General features: G+C 44.5%; 1 protein-coding gene across 3 annotated transcripts in view; it reads left to right on the forward strand.

Annotated features, from left to right (window-relative positions):
- The window catches only part of LOC112235691 (microtubule-associated protein RP/EB family member 3), a 53,998-nt gene extending 40,742 nt beyond the window's left edge, over nt 1-13,256 (forward strand). For 2 of the 3 annotated variants that reach the window (XM_024404171.2, XM_042321305.1), the window contains 3 exons: nt 3,281-3,414; nt 6,074-6,226; nt 11,108-13,256. In XM_024404171.2, the coding sequence (XP_024259939.2) occupies nt 3,281-3,414; nt 6,074-6,226; nt 11,108-11,176 (356 nt within the window). In that variant the 3' untranslated portion in view covers nt 11,177-13,256. Of the gene's footprint in view, nt 1-3,280; nt 3,415-6,073; nt 6,227-10,943; nt 10,997-11,107 lie in introns of all 3 variants that reach the window. The other variant, XM_042321307.1, reaches the window with a different exon arrangement.
- Nucleotides 13,257-19,757: the final 6,501 nt, after the last annotated feature.

Genomic DNA, 19,757 nt, shown 5'->3' on the forward strand with positions numbered 1-19,757 from the left:
TAATGAGTTAACAGCCCCAGTCTCCTCTAACCTAATGAGTTAACAGCCCCAGTCTCCTCTAACCTAATGAGTTAACAGCCCCAGTCTCCTAACCTAATGAGTTAACAGTCCCTGTCTCCTCTAACCTAATGAGTTAACAGCCCCAGTCTCCTCTAACCTAATGAGTTAACAGCAGCCCAGTCTCCTCTAACCTAATGAGTTAACAGCCCCAGTCTCCCTAACCTAATGAGTTAACAGCCCCAGTCTCCCTAACCTAATGAGTTAACAGCCCCAGTCTCCTCTAACCTAATGAGTTAACAGCCCCAGTCTCCTCTAACCTAATGAGTTAACAGCCCCAGTCTCCTAACTAACCTAATGAGTTAACAGCCCCAGTCTCCTCTAACCTAATGAGTTAACAGCCCCAGTCTCCTCTAACCTAATGAGTTAACAGCCCCAGCCTCCTCTAACCTAATGAGTTAACAGCCCCAGTCTCCCCTAACATAATGAGTTCACAGTCCCTGTCTCCTCTAACATAATGAGTTAACAGTCCCTGTCTCCTCTAACATAATGAGTTAACAGCCCCAGTCTCCCCTAACCTAATGAGGTAACAGGGTGACCCCAGTCTCCCTAACCTAATGAGTTAACAGCCCCAGTCTCCCTAACCTAATGAGTTAACAGCCCCAGTCTCCTCTAACCTAATGAGTTAACAGTGTGACCCCAGTCTCCTCTAACCTAATGAGTTAACAGCCCCAGTCTCCTCTAACCTAATGAGTTAACAGCCCCAGTCTCCTCTAACCTAATGAGTTAACAGCCCCAGTCTCCTCTAACCTAATGAGTTAACAGCCCCAGTCTCCTCTAACCTAATGAGTTAACAGCCCCAGTCTCCTCTAACCTAATGAGTTAACAGCCCCAGTCTCCTCTAACCTAATGAGTTAACAGCCCCAGTCTCCTCTAACCTAATGAGTTAACAGGGTGACCCCAGTCTCCTCTAACCTAATGAGTTAACAGCCCCAGTCTCCCTAACCTAATGAGTTAACAGCCCCAGTCTCCTCTAACCTAATGAGTTAACAGCCCCAGTCTCCTCTAACCTAATGAGTTAACAGCCCCAGTCTCCTCTAACCTAATGAGTTAACAGCCCCAGTCTCCTCTAACCTAATGAGTTAACAGCCCCAGTCTCCCCTAACATAATGAGTTAACAGTCCCTGTCTCCTCTAACCTAATGGGTTAACAGCCCCAGTCTCCCCTAACCTAATGAGTTAACAGCCCCAGTCTCCTCTAACCTAATGAGTTAACAGCCCCAGTCTCCCCTAACCTAATGAGTTAACAGGGTGACCCCAGTCTCCCCTAACCTAATGAGTTAACAGCCCCAGTCTCCCCTAACCTAATGAGTTAACAGCTCCAGTCTCCTCTAACCTAATGAGTTAACAGCTCCAGTCTCCTCTAACCTAATGAGTTAACAGCCCCAGTCTCCCCTAACCTAATGAGTTAACAGCCCCAGTCTCCCCTAACCTAATGAGTTAACAGTCCCCCAGTCTCCTCTAACCTAATGAGTTAACAGCCCCAGTCTCCCCTAACCTAATGAGTTAACAGCCCCAGTCTCCTCTAACCTAATGAGTTAACAGCCCCAGTCTCCTCTAACCTAATGAGTTAACAGCCCCAGTCTCCTCTAACCTAATGAGTTAACAGAGGTGACCCCAGTCTCCCTAACCTAATGAGTTAACAGCCCCAGTCTCCCTAACCTAATGAGTTAACAGCCCCAGTCTCCTCTAACCTAATGAGTTAACAGCCCCAGTCTCCTCTAACCTAATGAGTTAACAGGGTGACCCCAGTCTCCCCAGTCTAACCTAATGAGTTAACAGCCCCAGTCTCCCTCTAACCTAATGAGTTAACAGCCCCAGTCTCCTCTAACCTAATGAGTTAACAGCCCCAGTCTCCTCTCCCTAACCTAATGAGTTAACAGCCCCAGTCTCCTCTAACCTAATGAGTTAACAGCCCCAGTCTCCCTAACCTAATGAGTTAACAGCCCCAGTCTCCTCTAACCTAATGAGTTAACAGCCCCAGTCTCCTCTAACCTAATGAGTTAACAGCCCCAGTCTCCTCTAACCTAATGAGTTAACAGCCCCAGTCTCCTCTAACCTAATGAGTTAACAGCCCCAGTCTCCTCTCCTCTAACCTAATGAGTTAACAGCCCCAGTCTCCCTAACCTAATGAGTTAACCCCAGTCTCCTCTAACCTAATGAGTTAACAGAGTTAACAGCCCCAGTCTCCTCTAACCTAATGAGTTAACAGCCCCAGTCTCCTCTAACCTAATGAGTTAACAGCCCCAGTCTCCCCTAACCTAATGAGTTAACAGCCCCAGTCTCCCCTAACCTAATGAGTTAACAGCCCCAGTCTCCTATAACCTAATGAGTTAACAGCCCCAGTCTCCTCTAACCTAATGAGTTAACAGCCCCAGTCTCCTCTAACCTAATGAGTTAACAGCCCCAGTCTCCTCTAACCTAATGAGTTAACAGCCCCAGTCTCCTCTAACCTAATGAGTTAACAGCCCCAGTCTCCTCTAACCTAATGAGTTAACAGCCCCAGTCTCCTCTAACCTAATGAGTTAACAGCCCCTCCTCTAGTCTCCTCTAACCTAATGAGTTAACAGCCCCAGTCTCCTCTAACCTAATGTTAACAGCCCCAGTCTCCCTAACCTAATGAGTTAACAGCCCAGTCTCCTCTAACCTAATGAGTTAACAGCCCCAGTCTCCTCTAACCTAATGAGTTAACAGCCCCAGTCTCCTCTAACCTAATGAGTTAACAGTGTGACCCCAGTCTCCTCTAACCTAATGAGTTAACAGTGTGACCCCAGTCTCCTCTAACCTAATGAGTTAACAGCCCCAGTCTCCTCTAACCTAATGAGTTAACAGCCCCAGTCTCCCCTAACCTAATGAGTTAACAGTGTGACCCCTGTCTCCCCTAACCTAATGAGTTAACAGCCCCAGTCTCCCATAACCTAATGAGTTAACAGCCCCAGTCTCCTCTAACCTAATGAGTTAACAGCCCCAGTCTCCTCTAACCTAATGAGTTAACAGCTCCAGTCTCCTCTAACCTAATGAGTTAACAGCCCCAGTCTCCTCTAACCTAATGAGTTAACAGTCCCCGTCTCCTCTAACCTAATGAGTTAACAGTGTAACAGATGTCCCCCAATTGTAATTAGGGTCAATGAATCTGGTTTCCTGCTCAATGTCCTGGCAGTAATGTTGCTAGCTGTTGATTGGGTGCTGCTGAGAGGCTTGGTTCTGATTGGCTGTTTTTCCAGGCCCCCAGAGGACATCTCCCACAGTGACCAAGACAGCCCCCTCCAGGCAGATAAACTCTGCCTCCATCCGCAGGGCGATGCCCACTAGAGCAACCAGACCATCAGACGCTGAGATCCTAGAACTGAACCAGCAGGTACACACACACACACACACACACACACACACATACTCTCACACATACACACACACACACACACATACTCTCACACATACACACACACACACACACTCTCACACACACACACACACACACACACACTCTCACACACACACACACACACACACACACTCTCACACACACACACTCTCACACACACACACACTCTCACACACACTCACACATACACACACTCTTACACACACTCTCACACATACACACACACTCACTCTCACTCACTCTCACACATACACACACTCACTCTCACTCACTCTCACTCACACACTCACTCACACACACACGCACACACTCTCACTCACTCACACACTCTCACACTCTCACTCACACACTCACACACTCGCACGCACACTCACTCACTCACACACACTCACTCACTCTTACTCATAGACACACACACACTCTCTTACACACACACACTCTCACTCATACACACTCACTCAGCTTCCTCTTTTATTATATATTTATTTTATTTCACCTTTATTTAACCAGGTAGGCCAGTTGAGAACAAGTTATCATTTACAATTGCGACCTGGCCCAGATAAAGCAAAGCAGTGCGACACAAACAACAACACAGAGTTGTTACACATGGAGTAAAACAAACATACAGTCAATAATACAGTATAAACAAGTCTATATACGATGTGAGCAAATGAGGTAAGATAAGGGAGTTAAGGCAATAAATAGGCCATAGTGGCGAAGTAATTACAATTTAGCAATTACACACTGGAATGGTAGATGTGCAGAAGATGATTGTGCAAGTAGAGATACTGGGGTGCAAAGGAGCTAAATAAATACAGTTTGGGGATGAGGTAGGTAGATGGGCTGTTTACAGATGGGCTATGCACAGGAGCAGTGGTCTGTGAGCTGCTCTGACAGCTGGTGCTTAAAGCTAGTGAGGGAGATATGAGTCTCAAGTTTCAGTGATTCTTTTTCAATTTGTTCCAGTCATTGTTGTCAGAGAACTGGAAGGAAAGGCGGCCAAAGGGTGAATTGGCTTTGGGGGTGACCAGTGACATATACCTGCTGGAGCACGTGCTACGAGTGGGTGCTGCTATGGTGACCAGTGAGCTGAGATAAGGCGGGTACTTTACCTAGCAAAGACTTATAGATGACCTGGAGCCAGTGGGTTTGGCGACGAGTATGAAGTAAGGGCCAGCCAACGAGAGCATACAGGTCGTAGTGGTGGGTAGTATATGAGGCTTAGGTGACAAAACGGATGGCACTGTGATAGACCGCATCCAATTTGCTGAGTAGAGTTGGAGACTATTTCATAAATGACATCGCCGAAGTCGAGGATCGGTAGGATGGTCAGTTTTACGAGGGTATGTTTGGAGCATGATGAAGTATGCTTTGTTGTGAAATAGGAAGCCAATTCTCGATTAAATTTTGGATTGGATATGCTTAATGTGAGTCTGGAAGGAGAGTTTACAGTCTAACCAGACACCTAGGTATTTGTAGTTTTCCATATATTCTAAGTCAGAACCGTCCAGAGTAGTGATGCTGGACGGACGGGCAGGTGCAGGCAGCGATCGGTTGAAAAGCATGCATTTAGTTTTACTTGTATTTAAGAGCAGTTGGAGGCCACGGAAGGAGAGTTGTATGGCATTGAAGCTCGTTTGGAGGTTTGTTAACACAGTGCCAAAGAAGGTCCAGAAGTATAAAGAATGGTGTCGTCTGCGTAGAGGTGGATCAGAGACTCACCAGCAGCAAGAGTGACATCATTGATGTATACAGAGAAGAGAGTTGGCCCAAGAATTGAACCCTGTGGCACCCCCATAGAAACTGCCAGAGGCCCGGACAACAGACCCTCCGATTTGACACACTGAACTCTGTCTGAGAGGTAGTTGGTGAACCAGGCGAGGCAATCATTTGAGAAACCAAGGCTGTTGAGTCTGCTGATGAGGATGTGGTGATTGACAGAGTCGAAAGCCTTGGCCAGGTCAATGAAGACTGCTGCACAGTACTGTCTTTTATCGATGGCGGTTATGATATCGTTTAGGACCTTGAGCGTGGCTGAGGTGCACCCATGACCAGCTCTGAAACCAGATTGCATAGCGGAGAATGTTCTCCTGCAGCTTTCCAATTATTTGGGATCTCAGACGATACAAAAGAGAGGTTGAACAGGCTAGAAATAGGGGTTGCAACATTTTCGGGAGATAATTTTAGTTTAATTATAGTTTTAGAAAGAAAGGGTCCAGATTGTCTAGCCTGGCTGATTTGTAGGGGTCCAGATTTTGCAGTTCTTTCAGAACATCAGCTATCTGGATTTGGGTGAAGGAGAAATGGGGAGGCTTGGGGTTGCTGTGGGGGGTGCCGGGCAGTTGTCCGGGGTAGGGGTAGCCAGGTGGAAAGCAAGGCCAGCCGTAGAAAAATCTTGTTGATATTCTCAATTATAGTGGATTTATCGGTGGTGGCAGTGTTTCCTATCCTCAGAGCAGTGGGCAGCTGGGAGGAGGTGCTCTTATTAGGTGCTCTTACCTCTGCCTCCCCTTCTCTCTCTCTACCTCTTTTTGTGTGTGTGTGTGTGTGTGTGTGTGTGTGTGTGTGTGTGTGTGTGTGTGTGTGTGTGTGTGTGTGTGTGTGTGTGTGTGTGTGTGTGTGTGTGTGTGTGTAGATGTTGGATCTGAAGCTGACGGTGGATGGTCTGGAGAAAGAGAGAGATTTCTACTTCAGTAAGCTGAGAGACATCGAGTTGATCTGTCAAGAGAATGAGACCAACTCCAGCCCAACACTCTCCAAGATCATGGATATACTGTACGCTACTGAGGTAGGACACACACTGGATAAAACACACACACACACACACTGGATAAAACACACACACACACACACACACACTGGATAAAACGCACACACACACACACACACACTGGATAAAACGCACACACACACACACACTGAATAAAACACACACACACACACACACTGGATAAAACACACACACACACTGAATAAGACACACACACACGGGATAAAACACACACACACTGGATAAAACACACACACACACACACTGAATAAGACACACACACACACACTGAATAAGACACACTGAATAAGAATAAGACACACACACACTGAATAAGACACACACACACACTGAATAAGACACACACACACTGGATAAAGCACACACACACACACTGGATAAAACACACACACACACTGGATAAAGCACACACACACACACTGGATAAAACACACACACACACACACTGGATAAAACACACACACACACACTGGATAAAACACACACACACACTGGATAAAACACACACACACACTGGATAAAACACACACACACACACACACTGGATAAAGCACACACTCACTGGATAAAACACACACACACACACTGGATGAAACACACACACACACACTGGATGAAACACACACACACACTGGATGAAACACACACACACTGGATGAAACACACACACACACACACACTGGATAAAACAGACACACACACTCACTGGATAAAACAGACACACACACTCACTGGATAAAACACACACACACACACACACTGGATAAAACAGACACACACACTCACTGGATAAAACAGACACACACACACTCACTGGATAAAACACACTGAATAAAACACAGACACACACACACTGGATAAAACACACACACACTGAATAAAACAGACACACACACACTGAATAAATCACACACACACACTGAATAAAACACACACACACACACACACACAAAAAAACTGAATAAAACAGACACACACACTGGATAAAACACACTGAATAAAACACACACACTGGATAAAACACACACACACTGGATAAATCAGACACACACACTGGATAAATCAGACACACACACTGGATAAATCAGACACACACACTGGATAAAAACACTGAATAAAAACACACACACACACACACACACACACACTGGATAAAACACACACACACTGGATAAATCAGACACACACACTGGATAAATCAGACACACACACTGGATAAATCAGACACACACACTGGATAAATCAGACACACACACTGGATAAATCAGACACACACACTGGGTAAATCAGACACACACACTGGATAAATCAGACACACACACACTGGATAAATCAGACACACACACACTGGATAAAACAGACACACACACACTGGATAAACACACTGAATAAAACACACACACACACACTGAATTAAACAGACACACACACACTGAATAAAACAGACACACACACACTGGATAAAACAGACACACAATACACTGGACAAACACACTGAATAAAACACAGACACACACACACTGGATAAAACAGACACACACACTGGATAAAACAGACACACACACACTGAATAAAACAGACACACACACACTGGATAAATCAGACAAAACAGACACACACACTGAAAAAAACACACGCACACACTGAAAAAACACACACACACACACTGAATAAAACACACACACACACACACTGAATAAAACACACACGCACACACTGGAATAAAACACACACACACACACACTGAATAAAACACACACACACACACACTGAATAAAATACAGACACACACACACTGAATAAAACACACACACTGGATAAAACACACACACACACACACTGGATAAAACACACACACACTGAAAAAAGACAGACACACACACACTGGATAAAACAGACACACACACACTCACTGGATAAAACACACACACACACACACACACTGGATAAAACAGGCACACACACACACACACACTGAATAAAGGGTTTTTCTTAATTTTTTACAATTTTTTACATTTATGAAATAACATATGGAATCATGTAGTAACCAAATAAGTGTTAAACAAATCAAAATATATTTAGTAGCCACCCTTTGATTTGATGACAGCTGCGTGACAATTTTGATGTCTTCACTATTATTCAACAATGTAGAAAATAGTAAAAAATAAAGAAAAACCCTGGAATGAGGTCGAACTTTTGACTGGTACTGTACTTGTGTATGTTGAAACATACACTATATACAGCATGGCATTCGGAAAGTATTCAGAAAAAGTACCCCTCGACTTTTTTCAACATTTCGTTACATCACAGCCTTATTCTAAAATGTATAGGATTGTTTTTTCCCCCTCATCGATCTACACACAATACCCATAATGACATCACAATACCCCATAACGACATCACAATACCCCATAATGACAAAGCATAAACAGGTGTTTAGACATTTTGGCAACTTATAAAAAATGTAAAACTGAAATATTACATTTACATTAGTATTCAGACCTTTTACTCAGTACTTTGTTGAAGCACCTTTGGCAGCGATTACAGCCTGGAGTCTTCTTGGGTATGACGCTACAAGCTTGGCACACCTGTATTTGGGGAGTTCCCCCCCATTCTTCTCTGCAGATCCTTTCAAGCTCTGTCAGGTTAGATGAGTATCGCTGCACAGCTACTTTCAGATATCTCTAGAGATGTTAAATCGGGTTCAAGTCCGGGCTCTGGCTTGGTCATTCAAGGACATTCAGAGTCCCGAATCCACTCCTGCGTTGTCTTGGCTGTGTGCTTTGTGTCGTTGTCTTGTTGGAACGTGAACCTTCGCCCCAGTCTGAGGTCCTGAGCACTCTGGAGCAGGTTTTCATCAAGGATCTCTACTTTGCTCCATTCATCTTTCCCTCCATCCTGACTAGTCCCCCAGTCCCTGCCGCTGAAAAACATCCCCACAGCATGATGCTGCCACCACCATGCTTCACCGTAGGGATGGTGCCAGGTTTCCTCCAGATGTGACGCTTGTCATTTAGGCCAAAGAGTTCCATCTTGGTTTCATCATTCCAGATAAACTTGTTTCTCATGGTCTGAGAGTCCTTTAGGTGCCTTTTGGCAAACTGTCATGCGGGCTGTCATGTGCCTTTTACTGAGGAGTGGCTTCTTTTTGGCCACTCTACCATAAAGGCCTGATTGGTGGAGTGCTGCAGAGATGGTTATCCATCTGGAAGGTTCTCCCATCTCCACAGAGGAACTCTGGAGCTCTGTCAGAATGACCATTGGGTTCTTGGCCACCTCCCTGACCAAGGACCTTCTCCCCCAATTGCTCAGTTTGGCCGGGTGGCCAGCTCTAGGAAGAGTCTCTGTGGTTCCAAACTTCTTCTATTTAAGAATTATGGAGGCCACTGTGTTCTTGGGGACCTTCAATGCTGCAGAAATGTTTTGGTACCCTTCCCCAGATCTGGGCCTCGACACAATCCTGTCTCGGAGCTATACGGACAATTCCTTCGACCTCATGGCTTGGTTTTTTTCTCTGACAACTGTTGGACCTTATATAGACAGTTGTGTTCCCTTCCCCAAAAATGTTTTTTTATTTAACCTTAATTTAACTAGGCAAGTCAGTTAAGTACAAATTCTTATTTATAATGACGGCCTAACCTGGCCAAACCCGGACAATGTTGGGCCAATTGTGTTCCGCCCTATGGGACTCCCAATCACGGCTGGTTGTAATACAGCCTGGAATCAAACCAGGGTTTGTAGTGACACCTCTAGCATTGAGATACAGTGCCTTAGACCGCTGCGCCTCTCGGGAGCCCAAAATCATATCCAATCAATTTAATTTATATCAGGTGGACTCCAATCAAGTTGTAGAAACATCTCAAGGGTGATCAACGGAAACAGGATGCACCTGAGCTCAATTTCGAGTTTCATTGCAAAGTGTCTGAATACCTATGTAAATAAGGTATTTAGGTTTCTTATTTTTAATACATTTGCAAAAATGATCATTATGGGGAATTGTGTGTAGATTGATGAGAAAAAAACATGTATTTAATGTATTTTAGAAGAAGACTGTAACGTAACAAAATGTGAAATAAGTGAAGGGGTCTGAATACCTTCTGAATGCGCTGTATATTGCCATCCACAGTAGAGGGCGGTGTCCTGTGATTACGCACAGTCCTACAGGAGGAGCTGCTGCTCCATCAACTAGAAGCTTCTAAAAGTCATGTTCAAAATAGGAGGTAGAATTAATCAAGCTAATAAAATATTAACAAACTGTTTAATAGTCATACTAACCATTGTTTTTTTTAATTGTTTTTTTTATGAGTGTTGTGAAGTTCAGTGTTTTACAACTTGACGTTAGAAGGTTCCTCACCATCAATGTCGTCTAAACGGCTTTCCATGGATTATAACTCGCCCATAGACTCAAGTTATAAAACACTCAAGTTCCCCTATAAGTGTATGAAGCTAGGTTACCAGCTAGGTTACCAGCTAGGTTACCAGCTAGGTTACCAGCTAGGCTACCAGCTAGGCTACCAGCTAGGTTACCAGCTAGGTTACCAGCTAGGTTACCAGCTAGGCTACCAGCTAGGCTACCAGCTAGGTTACCAGCTAGGTTACCAGGTTACCAGCTAGGTTACACCTCTCCCCTGTAACTCTCCCCCCTCCTCTCCTCTCCCCTCCCCTGTAACTCTCCCCCTTTCCTCTCCACCTCTCCCCTGTAAATCTTCCCCAGGGCGAGGTTGAGAAAGAGAATACCTTCTCAGACAACTTACCTGATCACTAGAGGTGAATAAAATTAATAATTACACACACACCATTCACACAACTTTTCACATGCACACACACACTTACACACCCCCAGCCAGCCCCTGACCTCTGTGTGCGTGTGTGTTTTAGGATGGCTTCATGGCGCCAGAGTACGACAAGGTGGAGGAGGCGCCACAGGGAGACCAAGAAGATTACTAAACACGCCTCCTTTCTCTGCACCACTCCATGCCTCCTTTCTGCACCACTCCATACCTCCTTTCTCTGCACCACTCCACGCCTCCTTTCTCTGCACCACTCCACGCCTCCTTTCTCTGCACCACTCCACGCCTCCTTTCTCTGCACCACTCCACGCCTCCTTTCTCTGCACCACTCCACGCCTCCTTTCTCTGCACCACTCCATACCTCCTTTCTCTGCACCACTTCCCTCCGTGGATCACCTCTTCAAGATTCTCATCTCCTTCCCCTTCTCTTCTCCCATCCTCTCCCAACCACCCCCCAAGACATGTCTGCTCCGGACAGTTCATCTGAATGGGCATTGTTAGCAGGATGCTAGGCTAATAGCTAGCTCTGAACAGCTCCTCTGAATGGGCATTGTTAGCAGGATGCTAGGCTAATAGCTAGCTCTGAACAGTTCATCTGAATGGGCATTGTTAACAGGATACTAGGCTAATAGCTAGCTCTGAACAGTTCATCTGTATGGGCGTTGTTAGCAGGATGCTAGGCTAATAGCTAGCTCTGAACAGTTCATCTGTATGGGCGTTGTTAGCAGGATGCTAGGCTAATAGCTAGCTCCACCAAATATGGTGATGAGAGGAAGCACAGTGGCCGGCAGTGGGAGAAGGATTTTGGCCGACATTCTGCAAATTTTCTCATCAATGAAACATTTGACCTCTACGGTTTTTCTGTTTCCCAAACTAGAATCTGTAACAAGCAGAGTGTACTGCGTTTTGTATACTTTATCCTTTACGAAAGTTTCAAAGTATTGTGTTGTTTAGAAAAAGTGTAAGGGTGAATTGAGTTATTGCACACACGCACTTCAGAGTAGGCGTTCCCTAATGGAAATATGCAAATAAATGTTAGAATGTGCCAATAGGATCTCACTAGCTCGTGGTTGGCTCTGCCCACTATGGTTTATTTGCTCCCATTGGAAATGACAGACTCCTGTCTATCTTGGGTTAGTTATAAAAAATCTTTGGTTAATCTGTATGGGAGGTGTTAGCAGGGTGCTAGGCTAATGGCTAGTGTAAAGGAGATGTCAGGTTGTTAGCACAAAGTATGGCTCTATAGAGCCCTCTGCCTATAGATGCAGGTCACACATCAAACTCCATCATCTCTGAACCCAGAACCAAGTCTCGCATGCTTCTCTCATATTGGAAAGAGACTCACTCCACTGACTCACTGGCCCAGTTCAGCATTAGGGCTCGGCCTCTACCTACCATACACATATCAGTCATCAGTCCCTGCATTAATAATATGGGCTCAGCAGCACCACCATGTTGTCAGTTGTCAAGTCACTCTGTCGTCAGGGAAACAGCCTGTTGTAAAGAAGCGATTAACCAGACGGCATGATTTTATTTCTTTAGCGGTTATTTTCCGTTCCTTCCGAACTCTGGATTGGATAAGAGAGGGTCGAGAAGCTTGCACCAATGGAAGCAAAACAAACCAATCAGAATGATCCAGAAACCTACATATAAGGTGATTGGGTGAGGCCAGCAGGAAGCAGGGGTCTCTATTCAGCAGGGAGCAACGTTATATAACATTCAGAACTGGATTACAGTAGAACAGACTCAACTGTATGTCAGAATCATGTCAGCTCTATTTCTTACATTTCTGTCTGCAACAGTCTGCGGGTGTTAACCACTGAATTCACCCTGGGTTAAATTGTTGTATTGTTTTGAATGTGGAGTTAGTTAGCGTAAACATGGAGTGGCTAACAGGTTAACAAGGTGGTTAATGTGAATCTATTTATTACCCAGAGAAGGCTTTTATTATTAAACTATATGAATGAACAAAAACACACTACTATACCATAGATACTAATGGGTGAATGTGGATTATTGTTTTAGCTGCTGTCTTTGATTTGGAGTTTTTTGGGGGGGGTTGTTGACGTGTTGTTGTTGACATGTTGCACTGTGTTAAAAATACCACAGTCTCTGTCATGGTGATGGGGAGCAGGACTTAGTGGTGACTGACAGCTGCCCCTGGTTGTCATGGCAGCCCTGTGATAGATTGTCATTTTATTACGAGGCTGAATAAAGAGATGGGTTCAAAACCAGAAGGAATAGACTGGTCGACTCTTATTGTAGGAGTGGACACACACACAGACAGACACACACCTTACGTCTATGACACACACACAGACAGACACACACCTTACGTCTATGACACACACACAGACAGACACACACCTTACGTCACACACACAGACAGACACACACCTATGACACACACACAGACAGACACACACCTTACGTCTATGACACACACACAGACAGACACACACCTTACGCCTATGACACACACACAGACAGACACACACCTTACGTCTACACCTTACGTCTATGACACACACAGACAGACACACACCTGACACACACACAGACAGACACCTTACGTCTACACACACACAGACAGACACACACAGACAGACACACACACCTTACGACTATGACGACAGACACACACCTCTATGACACACACACAGACAGACACACACCTTACGTCTATGACACACACACAGACACACACACCGTTACGTCTATGACACACACACAGACAGACACACACCTTACGTCTATGACACACACACAGACAGACACACACCTTACGTCTTATGACACACACACAGACAGACACACACCTTACGTCTATGACACACACACAGACAGACACACACCTTACGTCTATGACACACACACAGACAGACACACACCTTACGTCTATGACACACACACAGGCCTAGATTCAGTGCTCGATTCAATCCGTAGTGCTGAATAGCTGCGCTACAGTGCGATAGAAGTTTAAAGGCAATGTTCCTGTGTTAGCAGAGACTGCATTCACAGTATAGCGCTGCATATATCAGCTCATATGTCAGATCTTCCACAACACAGATTGAATCTAGCCCATAGTCTGTGCCCTACCATGGTGTCCTCTCTCTATGTGACCTCTCCACAGTCTACCCTGGCTCCCTGGAACACATCCAGCCCTCACTGGGCACACAGAGAGAAAGGAATAGCGTTGGCAAGAGCAGAGAAAAGGGGCAGAGAAAAAAAATGGAATAGCTACCGATCCCGTAACCAATCGTGCTATTGTGAATGTTTTTCCGCATTATTTGTAACTTATTTTGTACATAATGTTTCTGCCACCGTGTCTTATGACCAGAAAGAGCTTCTAGTTATCAGGACAGCGATTCCTCACCGAGGAATCCTTTTTCTTCCAACGAGTCGGACGCGAAGGATTGACTGCACAGCCAGGCACGACTCCAACCCTATCATTCATTTTGCTGATGACACAACAGTGGTAGGCCTGATCAATGACGAGACAGCCTATAGGGAGGAGATCAGAGACCTGGCCATGTGATGCCAGGACAACAACCTCTCCCTCAACGTGATCAAGACAAAGGAGATGATTGTGGACTCAGGAAAAAGAGGACCGAGAACGCCCCCATTCTCATCGACGGGGCTGCAGTGGAGACATCACCAACAAACTAACATGGTCCAAACACAACAAGACAGTCGTGAAGAGGGTATGACAAAACCTATTCCCCCTCAGGAGACTGAAAAGATTTGGAATGGGTCCTCAGATCCTCAAAAGTTTATACAGCTGCACCATCGAGAGCATCCTGACTGGTTGCATCACTGCCTGGTATGGCGGCAACTGCTCGGCCTCCGACCGAAAGGCACTTTAGAGGGTAGTGCATACGGCCCAGTACATCACTGGGGCCAAGGTTCCTGCCATCCAGGACCTCTATCCCAGGCGGTGTCAGAGGAAGGCCCTAAAAATTGTCAAAAACTCCAGCCACCCTAGTCATAGACTGTTCTCTCTGCTACTGCACGGCAAGCAGTACTGGAGCATCAAGTCTAGGTCCAAGAAGCTTCTAAACAGCGTCTACCCCCAAGCCATAAGGCTCCTGAATATCTAATCAAATGGCTACCCAGACTATTTGCATTGCCCCCCCCCCTCTTTTACATCTCTGCTACTCTCTGTTTATTATCTATGCACAGTCACTTTAATAACTCTACCTACAGGTACATATTACCTCAACTAACCGGTACCCCCTGTATATAGGTAAAATATAGTCTCGCTATTGTTATTTTACTGCTGCTCTTTAATTTACTTGTTACTTTCATTTCTTATTCTTACCTGTATTTTTTTAAACTGCATTGTTGGTTAGGGGCTCATAAGTAATCATATCACTGTGAGGTCAACACCTGTTGTATTCAGCGCTTGTGACTAATGAAATTTGATTTGATCTCAAAGGCCAGTACATCTCTCATTCATGCAGTTCTCTCATTCAGAGGGCAAAGGTGGATTGTAGCCAATTACAAGTGATGTGATTGCCTACATATTAGCTTCCATTCCTTTAATACAGTGACAAGTTCCTTTTAAATGTATTCCATCTGAAGATGCCATCCACAAGTAAAAATGGCCAGGGGGTTGGGGTGCACCCAGGTTAAACACACCAAGTGTCCAGGGAGGTGGGGTGCACCCAGGTTAAACACACCAAGTGTCCAGGGAGGTGGGGTGCACCCAGATTAAACACACCAACATTACTGCTTACTTGCGTGACCTTTTTGGCTGTCAAAAGAAAACGCCATGCTTGCTAACTTGCTAGCTATGTGACTTGTTTTCAACACTGTTTTAGGCTATTTCTTATTTTTTTTACCAAGCAAGATAAATAAATGTGCAATCAGTACTGAGTGAATGAACAACAAAAACATAATGAGATGAAAGATTCCTGTCTTTACCAGACTATTTAAGTAGTGTCATGACAGGGTTTGTACTGGCTACCGTTGGTTTACAGTTTTGACACCCCACTCTTGGCGCACACATGGTGTGTGCTTATTGGAAATGATTAGGCGGCTCTTAAGGCTTTATGGATTGTATAAAGAGGTGATACGTTTTATGGGTGAGAGGGAGTGAAGAGGGGGACAGGGAAGAGTAGAGGGCATTGGCAGAGCACAGTCAGGGAGTAGTGGTCTACATAACTGGACAGAAAACAGCCTGCTAGTTAGACTCCCCAGGATGTGGATACCAGACAGCCATTACCAGTTCCCAAATTAACCCCCACTTCTCTGTGGCCATGTTTTAAATATTAACCCTTAGCCTACAATTCCTGCACCCCTGCGGAAATCTAATTAACATAATAAAATCCCTATCAAAATCCATCTGTTTAAGCTAGAGAGATGTGTGTATATATATATATATATATATATATATATATATATATATATATATATATTGTGTCTCAATCCCCCACATCCGCCAATATTATGACCACCCTGGTTATAACCACACTATTGAAAGACTCTCACGTACACATGTTCTAGGACGCCCACTAGCTTCACACGACTCGTCTGAAGTCTCTTCTGCCAACTTCTATCTGTAGCGTCCAAACAGTTTGGGCTACACTCTAATACTGTATATAGCCAGGGTGGCTACCCCTTCCCCTGCTACCCCGGCAGGGTAGCCTAGTGGTTAGAGCATTGGACTAGTAACCGAAAGGTTGCAAGATTGAATCACCGAGCTGACAAGGTAAAAATCTGTCGTTCTGCCCCTGAACAGGCAGTTAACTGTTCCTAGGCCGCCATTGTAAATAATTATTTGTTCTTAACTGACTTGCCAAGTTAAATAAAGGTTAAATGAAATTAGGCTGTATGTATTTTTTGATCTAGGCCTAGTGTAAATGTGTATCATTGTTGCATCACTATCTTCATTACGAACATGAATAAAAATATAACTTTAAGCTACATAATAATTTGACAGAGGTAATGAACTGTCCATTGATCAGCACAGCAATTGATAAAACAGGACCATGTTTGAAAAACAAGTGGGTCTGAGTTTATGTCAATATTACGAAGGTAAGGTAAAGATATACAGTGCCTTGCGAAAGTATTCGGCCCCCTTGAACTTTGCGACCTTTTGCCACATTTCAGGCTTCAAACATAAAGATATAAAACTGTATTTTTTGTGAAGAATCCACAACAAGTGGGACACAATCATGAAGTGGAACGACATTTATTGGATATTTCAAACTTTTTAACAAATCAAAAACTGAAAAATTGGGCGTGCAAAATTATTCAGCCCCTTTACTTTCAGTGCAGCAAACTCTCTCCAGAAGTTCAGTGAGGATCTCTGAATGATCCAATGTTGACCTAAATGACTAATGATGATAAATACAATCCACCTGTGTGTAATCAAGTCTCCGTATAAATGCACCTGCACTGTGATAGTCTCAGAGGTCCGTTAAAAGCGCAAGGAGCATCATGAAGAACAAGGAACACACCAGGCAGGTCCGAGATACTGTTGTGAAGAAGTTTAAAGCCGGATTTGGATACAAAAAGATTTCCCAAGCTTTAAACATCCCAAGGAGCACTGTGCAAGCGATAATATTGAAATGGAAGGAGTATCAGACCACTGCAAATCTACCAAGACCTGGCCATCCCTCTAAACTTTCAGCTCATACAAGGAGAAGACTGATAAGAGATGCAGCCAAGAGGCCCATGATCACTCTGGATGAACTGCAGAGATCTACAGCTGAGGTGGGAGACTCTGTCCATAGGACAACAATCAGTCGTATATTGCACAAATCTGGCCTTTATGGAAGAGTGGCAAGAAGATAGCCATTTCTTAAAGATATCCATAAAAAGTGTTGTTTAAAGTTTGCCACAAGCCACCTGGGAGACACACCAAACATGTGGAAGAAGGTGCTCTGGTCAGATGAAACCAAAATTGAACTTTTTGGCAACAATGCAAAATGTTATGTTTGGCGTAAAAGCAACACAGCTTATCACCCTGAACACACCATCCCCACTGTCAAACATGGTGGTGGCAGCATCGGGGTTTGGGCCTGCTTTTCTTCAGCAGGGACAGGGAAGATGGTTAAAATTGATGGGAAGATGGATGGAGCCAAATACAGGACCATTCTGGAAGAAAACCTGATGGAGTCTGCAAAAGACCTGAGACTGGGACGGAGATTTGTCTTCCAACAAGACCATGATCCAAAACATAAAGCAAAATCTACAATGGAATGGTTCAAAAATAAACATATCCAGGTGTTAGAATGGCCAAGTCAAAGTCCAGACCTGAATCCAATCGAGAATCTGTGGAAAGAACTGAAAACTGCTGTTCACAAATGCTCTCCATCCAACCTCACTGAGCTCGAGCTGTTTTGCAAGGAGGAATGGGAAAAAATGTCAGTCTCTCGATGTGCAAAACTGATAGAGACATACCCCAAGCGACTTACAGCTGTAATCGCAACAAAAGGTGGCGCTACAAAGTATTAACTTAAGGGGGCTGAATAATTTTGCACGCCCAATTTTTCAGTTTTTGATTTGTTAAAAAAGTTTGAAATATCCAATAAATGTCGTTCCACTTCATGATTGTGTCCCACTTGTTGTTGATTCTTCACAAAAAAATACAGTTTTATATCTTTATGTTTGAAGCCTGAAATGTGGCAAAAGGTCGCAAAGTTCAAGGGGGCCGAATACTTTCGCAAGGCACTGTACATTTACTACGGGGTGGGGGGGCTGGTCCAACTCGAGGTCTCATTAAAAAAAGACACCCCCTCCCCAACATCACAAATATCTGCACAGAACCCTCCCCTTGTACTGTTAACCTTCCCCCCTCATAAAATCTACAAAACTAATGATTAGATGGTAACCTCATTACAACCAGACAGGAAGGCATGACCACTCTGACATGTTACCATGGTAACCCCATTACCACCACACAGGAAGGCATGACCACTCTGACATGTTACCATGGTAACCTCATTACAACCAGACAGGAAGGCATGACCACTCTGACATGTTACCATGGTAACCGCATTTTTACCAGACTAAATGCCGATAGGCACAGTATCTGTATCTGGGAATGACAGTATCTGTGTCAGGGAATTACATTTTCTGTATCTGCTGGGAATGAGAGTGTCTGTATCTGCTGGGAATGACAGTGTCTGTATCTGGGAATGACAGTGTCTGTATCTGGGAATGACAGTATCTGTATCGGCTGGGAATGACAGTATCTGTATCGGCTGGGAATGGCAGGATCTGTATCGGCTGGGAGTGACAGTATCTGTATGGGCTGGGATTGACAGTATCTGTATCTGCTGGGAATGACAGTATCTGTATCGACTGGGAATGACAGTATCTGGGAATGACAGTATATGTATCTGGGAATGACAGTTTCTGTATTGACTGGGAATGACAGTGTCTGTATCTGGGAATGACAGTATCTGTATCAGCTGGGAATGACAGTATCTGTATCAGCTGGGAATGACAGTATCTGTATCTGGGAATGACAGTATCTGTATCGGCTGGGAATGACAGTATCTGTATCGGCTGGGAATGACAGTGTCTGTATCTGGGAATGACAGTATCTGTATCTGGGAATGACAGTGTCTGTATCTGGGAATGACAGTGTCTGTATCTGGGAATGACAGTATCTGTATCGGCTGTGAATGACAGTATCTGTATCGGCTGGGAATGACAGTATCTGTATCGGCTGGGAATGACAGTGTCTGTATCTGGAATGACAGCATCTATATCGGCTGGGAATG

The sequence above is a fragment of the Oncorhynchus tshawytscha genome, linkage group LG05, assembly GCF_018296145.1.
Source record: "Oncorhynchus tshawytscha isolate Ot180627B linkage group LG05, Otsh_v2.0, whole genome shotgun sequence".
Lineage (NCBI taxonomy): Eukaryota > Metazoa > Chordata > Actinopteri > Salmoniformes > Salmonidae > Oncorhynchus > Oncorhynchus tshawytscha.